This window comes from Cariama cristata, unplaced genomic scaffold (genome assembly GCF_000690535.1).
Source record: "Cariama cristata isolate BGI_N322 unplaced genomic scaffold, ASM69053v1 scaffold20844, whole genome shotgun sequence".
NCBI classification, from domain to species: domain Eukaryota; kingdom Metazoa; phylum Chordata; class Aves; order Cariamiformes; family Cariamidae; genus Cariama; species Cariama cristata.
Genome location: NW_009613909.1, coordinates 10,252 through 23,794, shown reverse-complemented (window position 1 = coordinate 23,794; position 13,543 = coordinate 10,252). Strand labels below are relative to the sequence as shown.

The window sequence follows — 13,543 nt, the reverse complement described above, 5'->3', positions numbered from 1 at the left end:
GGGGGGGGGGGGAGAAAAAGAGGAAGACAGCTTCTTCAGCTTCTTCTGTTCATAAAAATAGTTTGTTCTTCAAGACTACAGTACTGAACTTCAAGACTACTGTACTGAAAGTCCATAATAAGCTCTGTGTACTGCTTAATTCCTGGTCTCTTTAGCAAGTGACTTCCATTTGTACTTGAGGTCAGTAATCCTAATTCAGCACAGAATTTTTCTATTCCACTGCCAGGAGGCCAGTCAGACATTTTGTTTTGCCCATACTTCCCTACCCCACTTCTGATAGTAGTGGGTTTGGACATGCTATCATGCTAGCATCATTAGCATGAAAGCTGTCATGCTTTCACTTATTTGGCTCTTAATCCAGCATTTTCACTGCTTTTTTCTAGGCTTGATCTGCCGACTGACCTTTCAGAAAATCTGAGCAAAAAGTTGAGAGGCTTCTGAAGCACAGAGAATTGGCAAAGGTGGCCATTCAAAAAATGCCCTTTCTTCAACAAAATTTGGGGCAATGCTATCAATGGAACTTGAAAAACTGAAATGTAGTACGGAAAACTCTTACTGGAGAAAAATTCTATGATGTTTTGGTCAGCAAATACTTGGAAGTGGATAAAGATCCTAGAGAACTTAAATGAGAAAGTAGTGTCCTCTACTTAGAGAAACCACCCCAGAACAGTTTTAAAAGGTAAAACCATTTTGTGAAGCAATTCAGAGGCTCCTTCTTCACTCCAGCTGAACATTTTGTGATGCTAAGTAAAAGTTATTAGTAGATGAGGAAATAAGACATCTAAAATTTTCAGTTAATATTTCATGATCTTGAAGTGCCACAGCTCTCAGATGTATGCACATTGATTACATCATCAGAATGTTACAATTACATTAAACAATTGTATAAGTTTGTACTCTACTTTTCACACACAGTGAAAAGGAACTCCCCTCCCAGGAGAACTGCCAGCTCTTGAGGTACAATGGATGAAAACAAAACAAGAATGATGCAAAGAAATGGATTTGAAGACCAGTTGGAAAGGAGATGTTAGTGAGCCATGAATAGGCAGAGGACTAAGGGAGGTGCCATAAGCAGATGAGTACAGGCCTGAGGGCCTGTGGAGAAATGAAAGGGGAGATGTAGGCAAGATAAGGTTATGTAGGGCTTTAATGTGAAGATATTAATTGGGAATTCATCAAGATATACAGCAAAGTGAACGTTATCCCCATTTCAGGCGTTGCCGGAGAAAGCTGGGAGAAGCTAGGCGAAGAGAGAAAGAGAAAGTTAAGGTGGCTAAGCCTGGAAGCTGATGTATTCATCTAGTTGTCATGTAGTCAGTGAGCTTATCAGTCACTTGACTCCCTAGGCAAATAGGCTGTAGGTACTTCAGCAACAGCAAAATAATATATGGCCTTTTTATGGTTCTATGCAGCCAAAGCTAGAGACTGACAGGAACTTTCAACCAGATGGCAGAGTTACAGAATAAAAAGAGTGAATTAAAAATAGCCCTGTAAGGCCCCTACATCCAAGGCAAGAGCCCCTGGAAAGAAACTGAAATAAAGTGTTCAGTATAAATGAGTCTGGCCCTAACCCCTCTGTGATGAAAAAGATTTTTAATCAGCACATACAAAAAGAAATATATTCTAGATTTCTATCCATTCTTTCAAAACCAAACTGTAAATTGTCATAAAAGCATTATTGAACCAATTCTTAAAAAAAAAAAAAAAAAAAAAAAAGCTATAGTAGGATTACATACTAAAGAGAAGGAAAGAAAATGCTTTATTGCTGGAATCCCAAATGTAAACAATGTCAGTGGAGAAGTTACTCGATTGCTACAGCATCATTAAGGTCATCAGAAAAGCACTTGCAACAGTGACCAGAACCAATGAGAGCTGGGGCAGCCACCCTCCCTGTGGCCTCTTAGTAAATCTGTGCTTCTCACTTAGGGCCAATTCAGTAACATCATCATGTTTGTGACATTGCAAAAAAGTAGATCATGGTTCCAAACGCCTACCTAAGATTCACATTTTGCTGCCTTTAAGCAAATTTAAATAGCTTGGTATGTTCAGTCTTTCCATTTACTTTCAATTTTGATTTGAAAAGTACCAAAAATCAGTGAAAAATCAAGTAGCAATAATCTTTAGATTATCTTAGCATTTTTCTTACTTAAACTTGACTGTTATTTCTCTCTTTAATGTAAAATCACTGCCTACCGATGCAATGGCTTAAGCAGTTCCTGAGGTATTGTATCAGACTTCCTGAAAATACACTGGCTTGGAGGTTTTGTAATCCAAGAGTCTCGATCAGAACTATTTCCTAGCTGAGAAAACAGAAGAAGCTGTCAAACTTTGACTAGATACATATAATAATTACAGTGTTTAAAACTTTAAAGTTGGGTTTGCAAAAAATACACATGTTTTTCCACTATTTTTACTTCCTTTTATCTTTATAGGAGAAGCCCAAACCTCCTTACAGGCCAACTGAGTTCTGTATAACTCATACTTTTCTGTGTTTGCATCACTGTTAATATGCAAACTGCCCTTTTCGCACCCCATCCTCCCATAGTATGAACAAGCTTGATAGACTGGAACAAGCTGAAGTTCCACTGAAGATCATCTAATCATAGAAAGCTGTTGTCTGGAAGGGTCCTCAAGAGGTATCTAGTCCAACCTGCTCAAAGGAGGGCCAGCTGCAAGGTTAGGCCAGATTGTTCGGGATTGTTCAGGACTGAGATCCCACAACCTGTCTGGATGGCCTCACCTGGTGCTTAGCTACTTTTGTGACAATATTTTTTTCCTATACAGACAGAATTTCCATTGTTGAAACTTGTGACTTTTACTTCTTTCCATTTTCCTGTGTACCTCTAGCTCTGTCCTGTCTGTAACTCTGTTTGGACTGTGGAAGACAGCAGTTCACCCCACACCCCCATAGCCTTCTCTTTCCCAGGCTATGAAAGCCCTCTTCGCTCAGTATCTCTCTCACATTTATCATGTGCTCCGATCCCCTAACGACTTTTGTGACCCTTCATTGGTCTTGCTACAGTTTGTTGATCTTTCTCTTGTACTGAGGGTCCCAAAACTGGACACAGTATGTGTTTTCACATATGCTGCTCAGAGGGAAATACTGACTTGCCTTTGATTGCTGGGTATGCTCTTTCTAATACAGCCCCCTATGTGGTTGGCCTTTGCTGCTACACGGGTGCACTGCTGCCTCACGTACGACGAGTTGTCCACCAGCACTCTCAGGTCCTTCTCTGCAAAAGTGCTGCCTACTCAATCAGTCCTCACCTGCACTGATGTGTAGGGTTATTTCTCCCGAGGTGCAGGGCTTTGTATTTCCCTATGTTAAATTCTATGAAGTTTCTGGTGGCCTTCTGTTTGTCAAGATCCCTCCGAGTAGCAGCCTTGCTACTGTAATGATCACTTTGCCAATTTGGTGTCACGCATCAACCTGTTGAGGTGCTGAGGGTGCATTCTGCCCCACTGCCCAACTAATGAAGATGTACTGGACTTGATATTAATCTCTGGGGATCCCTGCCATTACTGACCTGTTGCCGATTAGACTTTAGCCAACAGACAACTTCTTTCAGTGTGATGGTAACAGCCAGTATTTTACTCATCTTATTGTCCACTCATCTGGTTCACACCTCCCCACTTTGGCTACTAGGATCCCACGGGAAACCTTGTCAAAGGCCTTCTTAAAGTCAAGATAAATAATATCTACTGCTCTCCCTTATTCATAGAGCTAGTAATTTCATCATAGAAGGCAATCAGGTTCATCAAGCACAGTATGGCCTTGCTAAATCTATGATGACTGTTCCCAGTCACCTTCTTATTCTTCGCGTACCTTGGAATTGCCTCCAGGAGGTCTAGCTCCATAATCCTTTCAGGGACAGAGGTAAGATGATACTACCTCAGATCATGAGCGTGGTGAAGCACTGGAACAGGTTGCCCAGAGAGGTGGTGGAAGCCCCATCCCTGGAGGCATTCAAGGTCAGGCTGGATGGGGCTCTGAGCAACCTTATCTAGTTGGAGATGTCCCTGCTTACCTCAGGGGGATTGGACTAGATGACCTCTAAAGGTCCCTTCCAGCCCAAATGATTCTATGATCGTGCTTACGTTTTTGCAGATGGGCATAAAATTTGTGTATTTCTTGTCACTGAGAAGCTTTCCTGATCACCACAGTCTTCTAAAGATGATAGACATCTGCTCTGCAGTGATGTCATCCAAATCCCTCAATAGACTTGGACATGCCCTGTCCAGTCCCATGTATTTCTTTATGTCCAGATTATTAAGGATTCCCTAACTTGTTCCTTCACTACTGTTTTGTACCACTCTCCTCCAAACTCTCTACTGAGCTTGAAGACATGCCAGAGAGCAGACCTTGTCAGAAAAGTCTGACGCAAAGTAGATCTCGAGTGCCTCAGACTTTTCCATGTCTTTTGACACTAGATCTCAACTCTATTTAGCAGTGGACAGCATTTTCCTTGGTTTCCTTTTGCTGATGACATACTAACAGAAGTCCTCCTTGCTGCCCTTCTCACCTCTTGTGAGTTTCAGCTCTGACCATCCTAATGCCACCCCTCCAAGCTCAGGGGATGCTTCTGTATTCTTCCTGGGTTGCCCATCCCTCCTTCCACACTTCCTTTTTGCATTTGAGCTCGGTCAAGAATTCCCTGATTCAGGCAAACTGGCCTCCAGGACTTACTCATTCTCTTGCACATTGAGGTAGACTGCCCTTGTGTTTTGAAAACATCTTTCTTGGGCTCCTTTGTCCTTCAGATCAGCTTCCTGTGGGTTTCTGCCTATCCATTCCCCGAACAACCCAACATCTCCCCTTCTGAAGCCCTGAAGTACTCCTTCCTCACTTACCTCAAGACTTTAAAACAATGCTGGTGCTACATGTAGAATTTGTTTTATTATTTTCAATAAATAATATATTTTCTAAAAAATAAAGCATATTATATTTGCTATTACTTTTCTAACGACGATTCTTTTAAGAACTCCAAAGTTAACAAAAAGAAAAAAATAGTAACAGGCATCAGAACAAATAAGTTTCAACCATTTCTTAAACTTAACTTGAATTAAACAGCAGGCTTTTCTCAATCCTTTTAGGACCACTGAGAATACTCTAAGAACTATGTTACTCACTGAGACACTGCATGATTACAAATTAGGTCACAGTCATCACCTGGTATCATATGATACCCAGTTATACTAATTGTACATTTAAGGCGGCTATATTTATAACTGTAATGTGTTCCAGCTTTCTTTAACCAATTTCACAAGCCAGAAACAAAAGAAAGCCAGTGGTATGTGACTGACTGTTTCTGCAGATAGTAGCAATACTGAGAGCTCAGTGAACGAAAGCTAAAGTTAAGCATATTTCATAACAATAAAAGAAATATATTTGTATATGTGGAATATTCATTGCCACCAGCCTACAAGAAATGTTCATCATTCATATTTATCTTCACCATTACACTAATTCTACACTCGAAATAAATGAAAGTTAGTTTAAAATAATTCTGCAGAAATGACAAAATAATAATCAAACCTGGTTTTGCAGCTTCTCTTCATAGGTCTGTTCCCAAGTGTTGCTCATTGGATTTGTGTTGAAATTTTCTTCTGGAAGTTGTGTACAGTTAGAGGACCAAAAAACAGAAGAGGACAATGGACAGGCACTAAAAGCTCTTGCTATGTTGTCTTCATGTTCCATACTAGAGTCAGCATATGTTAATTCTGTTACTTGTGATAACTAGACAAAACACAGCAAAGAGAAATTTTAGTTATCTGAAACTGTTTCGACGTAAGCATAAAGTTCAAAGTAATCAAACCTTTCTATATCTTTTACATCTCTGCATATATACTACATGTAAGAGAAAATTTTCATATATTATGATATGACGTTTTCATCAAAAACATAAGGTAATAAGGGCTTATTTCAGGGAAACACATAAGCACCTACTTAAGTTGAACCATGCACACAAATGTTATCCTGAGGAGAGATGGGTATAAGCACATTTTTAGCTTTAGATGTGTAGGTTAATGATCTGCGGACTTGGTTGTTAAGTACTAAAATGAAAAATAGTCACTCCATTGAGGAGAGACCTCCAGCATGTTGTGATACCAACAATGCTATCTATCTCAAACAGATCAGAACACAACGAGAAATGTGAAGGCAAAACTCATGAAATGTCACTGTATCCACAGCTACATGGAAGTAATGCCTGTAATTCAGCTTATCCAGTGAAAGCAGCACAAACTACTAATGAAGTGCAAAAGCCTTGTACATTAATTGCACAAAATCTTGGTACCACAATACTGTAAGTTTCCAGAAAGCCAAAAATTATGAATTTTATAGCCCTCTTTCTGTTTAATAAAATGGATATATCTTAATGACTTACATTGGATATACTTTAACTTACGAAGGTTTTAAAAACAGTTCTTTGCAACGTACAGGCCTTAGCCTTCATTTTTTGATCCATACATTAAATTAGCTTTCCCTGTGTGCACACTGCGTTATCATGTGTTTTGATGAACTGATGTAAATCCGTCCATACAAGTGGAGGTTGAGGAGAAACTTAGCTATCATTTTGAACCATTATTTCTGGCCACACTAAATCTGAAATATGTCCTCTCTGTCTTCAAGCAATGGATGAAAAAGAGTCATAAGGGAAGGCTGACTTAGTGTGATATCCAAAAAAGTAGTGGCAGCTCATGGTAATTTTGGCTGAAACATATTAGACAGCTAAACTTCTCACCCATACTAAGTAATTCTTCCTAACTCAAAAGAAAGGAACTTCTAACACTAGAAAAACTGTCTTTCTCACTCTAGGAAAACACGCTTTGGCAACATGAATGGGCCAAGAACATACAGAACAATACTGTGCAAGCATCTTCTGCAAGCATCTTTTCCTCAGAGTCCTATCTGATATGAACAGCAGGAGTCAGTGGAGCTATATTATCAAGCAAGTCTAAGTAACCTAAAGTAGGTGTCCTCTAACACATTTACTAACTTGGAGTTGGGGGGTTTTTTTTGTTTGTTTAGTTGGGTTTTTCTATGCAACAGTGGAATGGGTCATAAGAAAAAGCCTAAATTCCATCTAGAGAATGTTTTTCACCGTAACCTCAATGAGCGTATGAACTTCCCAATTGTACCCTTGTATACTGAGACTTGTACTTAAGTTCCTCTTAAAGACTCACTTCTGTCTATGCTTCTCACATTTCATCATTTCACATCTCTCCATATTGTTTTTAATTTACCTGCTGTTGGCCTCAGTCTCTTTCCCATAGTCTCTGTCCTTTGTGACTAGCTTAGAGCACAGATATTCTTAAGTATTTTCCAAAATGTCTGAAACAAGGTGAGCCTTTCAAGAAATATGTAAGAAATAGCAGGAACAAATACAAAATATGACTGGCAAATAACATATCAATACAGCCTTAAAGAGGAAGACTTCACACATTTCAGTATCCACGAGATTGGGTCGCTCTTTGAAAAAACACTTAAAAATAGAGTCATTGCTGCACATTTTTAGCTTTATATCAGTGAGAACAATAAACTTACACTATGCTGGCATTTTACTTTCTCTGAGAGATGCTGCCTTCTGCTGTCCAATACTTGCTTTTGTAACCTTGTAAAATGAATAAAAACAGCCTATGAAATACAGGATATAAGATCTATAAGATTAAAAATATACTGAGTATTAATTTCAAAATAATTTAAGAATGTTTTTCCAAAAAGACCTGATTCTTAAGCAGCTTTGAGCAGACAGTGTGTCAGTCAATTTAAGGTGTCTGAAGTTGGACAGGAAAACAGTGTAAGTGGAAAATGCTGTTTGAATAGCCTGCTCTGTGAGATAAACTTAGTGTATGTACCTGACATAAGTAAAGAAATGTTATTTTTTTAAAAATCTCTCGGCTTTATGTACAGTTTTTTACTTAGAGTACAATTATTTACTCTCTTATAGGAGGAGTATCACTGGAATGACAGGAGTGATTGTGAAACTTCTTCATTTTAGAATGGTATATTTATGTTTACTTAATATCCCAAATATAAGACCATCATGAAATACCTTTTCCAGAACTTCATTATAGCTTAACTACGGCCTATTTTATACAAGTACCTGTTCTGGATGTCATCTAAATTTGATGTACGTTGTGTACGTAGTGGTGACATGGGAAGCTCTATGTTGTGCCTCCTAACAGGTATTTTTACATCTTCAGTGATATCAACGTGGACTGGCTTCCTCATCTTCTCTGCAATGAAAGTATTTGGAACGTCTGTGCTGGGCTTGGAGAAAGTTTTGAGCTTCCTGAATTTCCATTAGAGTACAAAAGCTGTTGGTTTGGGTTTCTTAATCTGTTTGCGGCCATATTTTTTGCTTTCTTTGTTACTAGCAATGCAAGAACTCTAAATGGCATTATAGTATAAAATTATTTACGGTCAGCTGCTGTGTGTGGACAGGCTTTGTTGCCCTCCTCAGTCACTTTCTAATCCTCCTGAGCATAGGGCAACAAATTCTCCACAATTCAGTTTATGAATATGTCACAGAGGATAGGAATCATAGAATCATTTATGTTGGAAAAGACCTTTAAGGTCATTGAGTCCAACCGTTAACCTAATGCTGCCAAGTCCACTGTTAAACCATGTCCCTAAGCACCACATCTACATGTAGATGTGTCCTAACTTGAGTTGGGACTCAAGTTGTAGAGATATTTTTTTAGGAGCTTAATGATGGATTTTAAGAAAGATACTCTAGGTAGAACTGAAAAACTATTCCAAATGCCCCCGAAAATTTACAAAAAAGGAAGTGGAATACAAATGGATCTATTCAATGGCAAAGGGAAAAGGAAATGGATGTAGGGTAAAATTAATGAATGGAATGAGGAAGGTACATAAGTGCACAAGGTTTTAATGGTGAAGTAGGCAGTAGCTAAAGTTATTTGATTCCTCTTATGACCTGACTTTCTATTAAATCGTAATTTTTTGTATTTACTTACAATTTTTTATTTTAAAAATAAAACAATGCTTATTTGAGCATTAAGTTATAAGTTGAAGAACAAGAACTAAAATAATAGCAGTAATAGTTAAGGATAACTGATTCTGTTAACTGTGAAGTCAGAATACTGTTGCATTAAACTCACCAGTGTTGTCTTTTTTGGTTGATATCTGGTTAACAACATATAGATTGAGGAGATCTAAACTGACTGCTGAGCTTTTAGGAGATGATACTCCCAGAAGCTTCATCTTTGATTTAAGTTTCTTCTTTTCAAAGAATTCCTAAATTTTTTAAAAGAGAGAATAAGTTTTTAACAGAAGCTTCAACAACACGTTAGCAGCATATATAATTCTTTTGAAATTAGCATGCAAGACTTAGTAAACAATTCCTAATAATAAAAGCACACAATTAAATGTCTCTGACTTTTCACATCCTGTCTACTGTTATTTAGTTTATTTTTATTGCCATGAAAAAGACTGCAAGTATAATTTGGTCATATTCAAAATAAATCACTGTTCTCTTGATGCCAAAAACTTAGTCCTTTAACACTCATGCCTCAAATTTTGTGTATGATTATTAGAAATATTTCTTTAAAATAAAAGACATACCAAAATGATCCAAGGAAAAAGTCCTAAAAATTTTAAACGTGGGCTTTTTAGGCAGCTTATAAGCTAGTAGGCAAATAAATCAGCAAGATGACTTACACACAGCCATCTATAATGACACAAAGAGTTTATTGTTCTCAAAATTTGTCTTTCTTGACATAGAAAATAGTCTTGTGACAGAAAAAAAGAGAAAAAAGTAAAGAAGAAAAATCTCTAAGACTGGGACTTCAGAAAGGCTTTTTGTTGTAAGGAATAAAAAGAGATATGACTGACACTTTGAACATATTAAGCAGATAATCCTGGAAAATTTAGGAAACAAAAATCTCCATTTTGTAGGAGACTATTAATAACCATCCTAAAATCATTAGCATCAAGCACAACAGATGAATAAAGAAAACCAGTAAGATTTCTTTATTTTAACCACAAGAAGGATATTGAAAACAGAAGGCTACACCAAAACACAAAATAGCATTTGCTTTTCTTCCAAAATGCGATTCCTCTCATGACTGCAAGTTCTGTGTAACTAATATACCCAAAACATTTGTTGGTAACTATTTTCCAGTATAATTTATTATAGCACAATCCTTAGATTTCTAGGATGTAACCATCTATGGAATATACCTGTTCTGTAGTTAAGAAGATCTGCAGTAAGGTAAAATCAGCCTGTGTACAAATCAACACTTCAAAGTTCACATTGCTTTGGAGTCCACATCCCCAAAATGTATCCAAGTCCTTTCAGTGTCCCAGATATTTCCTTCCCATCACCTCTAAATTACTACATGACTGTTAATTGTGTAATAGCAATTACGAAATTACCACTATGTTTAGTAATTTAGTACTAAATTACTAAAACCAAACCTGTCTTGGATCCTTTCCTATTTTCTCTCCTCCACTGAAGCAAATTACGTAGTTGTAATGTAAATTATGTGGCTTAGACTAATAAGTCCCTGAGAAAACAGGTATTTTGAGAACTCACAGGCCTCCAGGAGACTGGGAAAGCGATAGCGACAACAAGCTGCTGGTTGCTCCCACCTTCCCTTAGGTTAAGGTTTTCATTTCAGACACTGTCTCTATACTGTCAGCTTGGTTTTCCTCCTCCTGTATATGCCAATGCATCTGCTCTGGGCATTGAGGATTATCAGTTCAGTGGTGGAGCTTCCCTATACTGTCTCTTTTTTCCCTGCTGCTGAGGAGGAAACTGACCTCTCTTACTATGGGTATAACTATTTTCTTTTACCATTTTCATTCTCTTTCCTGTTTGAAATGTCTTCTGCTACGCCAGGGATAAATTTGATTCTATTATTTTACTTTCAGATTCAAAATACAAATATTTTTAGCCCACTTTTGCAAATGCCAGACTAAAGTACTTCAATGAGCCTAACATCCTTCTATGTAGCCCAGAAAAATAGCTGTGTATATGTGTGTTAGGCTAGCTGACCACGTGGTTGTCACTGAGGCTTCAAGCAATCCCGTGTGTCAGCACATACCAACAAAATATAGTAACAGAAGTAATTCAGTAAGACTTAAACTGGGTGCATTCATTCATTCATTCCTTCTCCTACTCCGTCCTCTTCCTGCTGGAATTCAGTGTAGTAAGCCTAGGACAAGACTTCTGCCCTAGAAGTTACATGCAGTCAGGCAAACACATTACAACTGTTATGCTACAGTTTTGAGTCTGACTCCAAATGCTTTGAAAGTTTTTCCTAAGTGAATCAGCTAAAGCATTTATATAACAACATAAAACCCCAGATGGCTAGAACTGTTTACCTTTTGCTTTCTCCTTTCCTGCTTTAATATGATCCTGCTCCTGAAAGATGCAAGTAATTATTGTTTTAATTGTAAAAGTATAACGCTGAGTCATTGCTTGAATTTCTCATCAATGGTATCAAGAATTTAGGACACAAATATGCTATGCTATGTTATGCTATATCAAACTCTCAGGTAGTAAAGTCAAAATATCTCTGTTGACGTCACTTTGACTGATCCTGGTTTATTCAGGTAAGAATAGGATCACATTCTATCATAGGGCTACCAAACACATTGAACATTCAGAAGGAAAAGCTTTTAGACATTTGACTTGTAATGCAACATTTTATCAATTCTTAATTTCTTAAAACATTGTAAGAAATCTTTGTCAATATATTAATTCCCCCTAATTTTCTTTGTCATGCTGCAACACAGTTAAAAAACCATATTAGCAAAGAAAACGAAGGGGCACAGTACAAGCTTCTACCTTTTGGGACTTCATAGAATAGTATGAACATTTTGTAAAAAAGTAAAGAAAAATAGATTGTCACTACAAGTTTTATTGAGCTGATGCTGTTTGTGAAATATAGGAGACAGTTGTACCTTAAACTACGTATCTCACTTGTTAAACAGCCTTAAATAAATTGCCTACAGGACAGCATGCATAAAATTGGAGCTCTGAGTCACTGCTGTAAGCAGGGTGAGCATGGCTGCAATCCTTGGGTCAGTATGATTAGGAAACTTTTTTGAGAGTTAGAAATATGGAGTATCCCCTTGGAATTACTTTTTTTTTTTTCCTCTTTTTTTTTCTTGACTGTGCTTGAAGTTAGAACACACTTTCTAAACACAAGCACATAACATTTACCCTTGCAGTGGGTAGAAGCCCCAGTAATGGGTAGTTTATCTCGCACCTAAAATGCAAATCCCCAACTCACCCTGGAATCCTGACAGATAATTAACAGCAGCAGAAAGCAGCAGGATGATTTGCTGTTTGCTAAGTGACTGCAACAGTCCTACACACTGCTTTTTCTTACAGACAGAATAGTATGGTAGGCATTTAGGACAAAGTTGGGGTGTTTTGTTTTGCCTTTTCAAACCGAAGCTGCCCCTTCCCCCTGTTTCACATAGGCAACTTTCAGAAACCTCATTTTGCTGGGAAGACCTCCAGATAGGTAAGGCATTCTTTAGGTTTGACTCTGCATAGAGCCAGGATGACTAAAAAGCTGTGTTTAGCAAAGCTGCTTTCAAATGGCTGACAAAATCTGTGGGGTTTATATTTCTAGTAGATAGGCAGATGGCACAGCACCTACAGAAACTGAGTATTATCCTTTTTTTTAATGTTACAACTCGGTGATTGTTTTAATATTTCAGTGACTCTCAATAACTATACATCCTTTCCCCCAAATGGTAATCGCTGCCATTCATGAGGGCGTGAGGAAAGGCCCAGGCGGGAGAGCCTCACCCAGCCCCACTCTGTGGAGACATACCAGGCCCAAAGGTGCTCCACCCTGCCTGGTGGGGGAGGACATCTGTGTCTCTTCACACAGCCTGGTTTAGGAGGGGACACTGGGGCTGTCACACCCTCCACAGCTCTGCCTGGTCTGTGAGGGGACATCAGGGCTATCATACACACCATGGCTGTGCCTGGTCTGTGAGGGGACATCAGGGCTATCACACACACCATGGCTGTGCCTGGTCTGTGAGGGAACATCAGGGCTATCACACACACCATGGCTGTGCCTGGTCTGTGAGGGAACATCAGGGCTATCACACACACCATGGCTGTGTCTGGTCTGCGAGGGGACATCAGGGCTGTCATACACACTATGGCTGTGCCTGGTCTGTGAGGGAACATCAGGGCTATCACACACACCATGGCTGTGCCTGGTCTGCGAGGGGACACTGGCTCAACATGGCGCCACTTCTGGCAGGCTTTGAAGAGTTTTACTCACCGGCTGCCGCCGACCCAGTTCATTTTCTCCTGCTGAGGAAGCAGGGAAGGCTGCCGCGTGTGGTGCTGGGAATGGAAAGGGAAGGCAACGGCCACCACAGGGATGGTTTGCAGCCTCCCGGCAGGGCCTCCTCCTCCCTGGGAGTGCCAGGGCAGCTGCTCTCCATGCCCCAGGCTGCCCAGTGCTGGCAGAGAAGAGGGAGGGGGTGGTCCGGGGACAGGCAGCAAAAGGAGAGGGATGCCGAAAGACGAGCAGGGCA

The 13,543-nt window shown here is 39.1% G+C and overlaps 1 protein-coding gene across 1 annotated transcript in view; it reads right to left on the bottom strand.

Annotated features, from left to right (window-relative positions):
• LOC104160949 (chromosome unknown open reading frame, human C12orf40) overlaps positions 1-13,307 on the bottom strand; it is an 18,365-nt gene extending 5,058 nt beyond the window's left edge. Inside the window, exons 1-7 of the mRNA XM_009699213.1 lie at positions 13,285-13,307; positions 11,354-11,393; positions 9,127-9,262; positions 8,106-8,238; positions 7,547-7,613; positions 5,537-5,737; positions 2,194-2,300 (exon numbers count right to left, since the gene is read on the bottom strand). Coding sequence (XP_009697515.1) covers positions 2,194-2,300; positions 5,537-5,737; positions 7,547-7,613; positions 8,106-8,238; positions 9,127-9,262; positions 11,354-11,393; positions 13,285-13,307 — 707 coding nt within the window. The remainder of the gene's footprint in view (positions 1-2,193; positions 2,301-5,536; positions 5,738-7,546; positions 7,614-8,105; positions 8,239-9,126; positions 9,263-11,353; positions 11,394-13,284) is intronic.
• Positions 13,308-13,543: the final 236 nt, after the last annotated feature.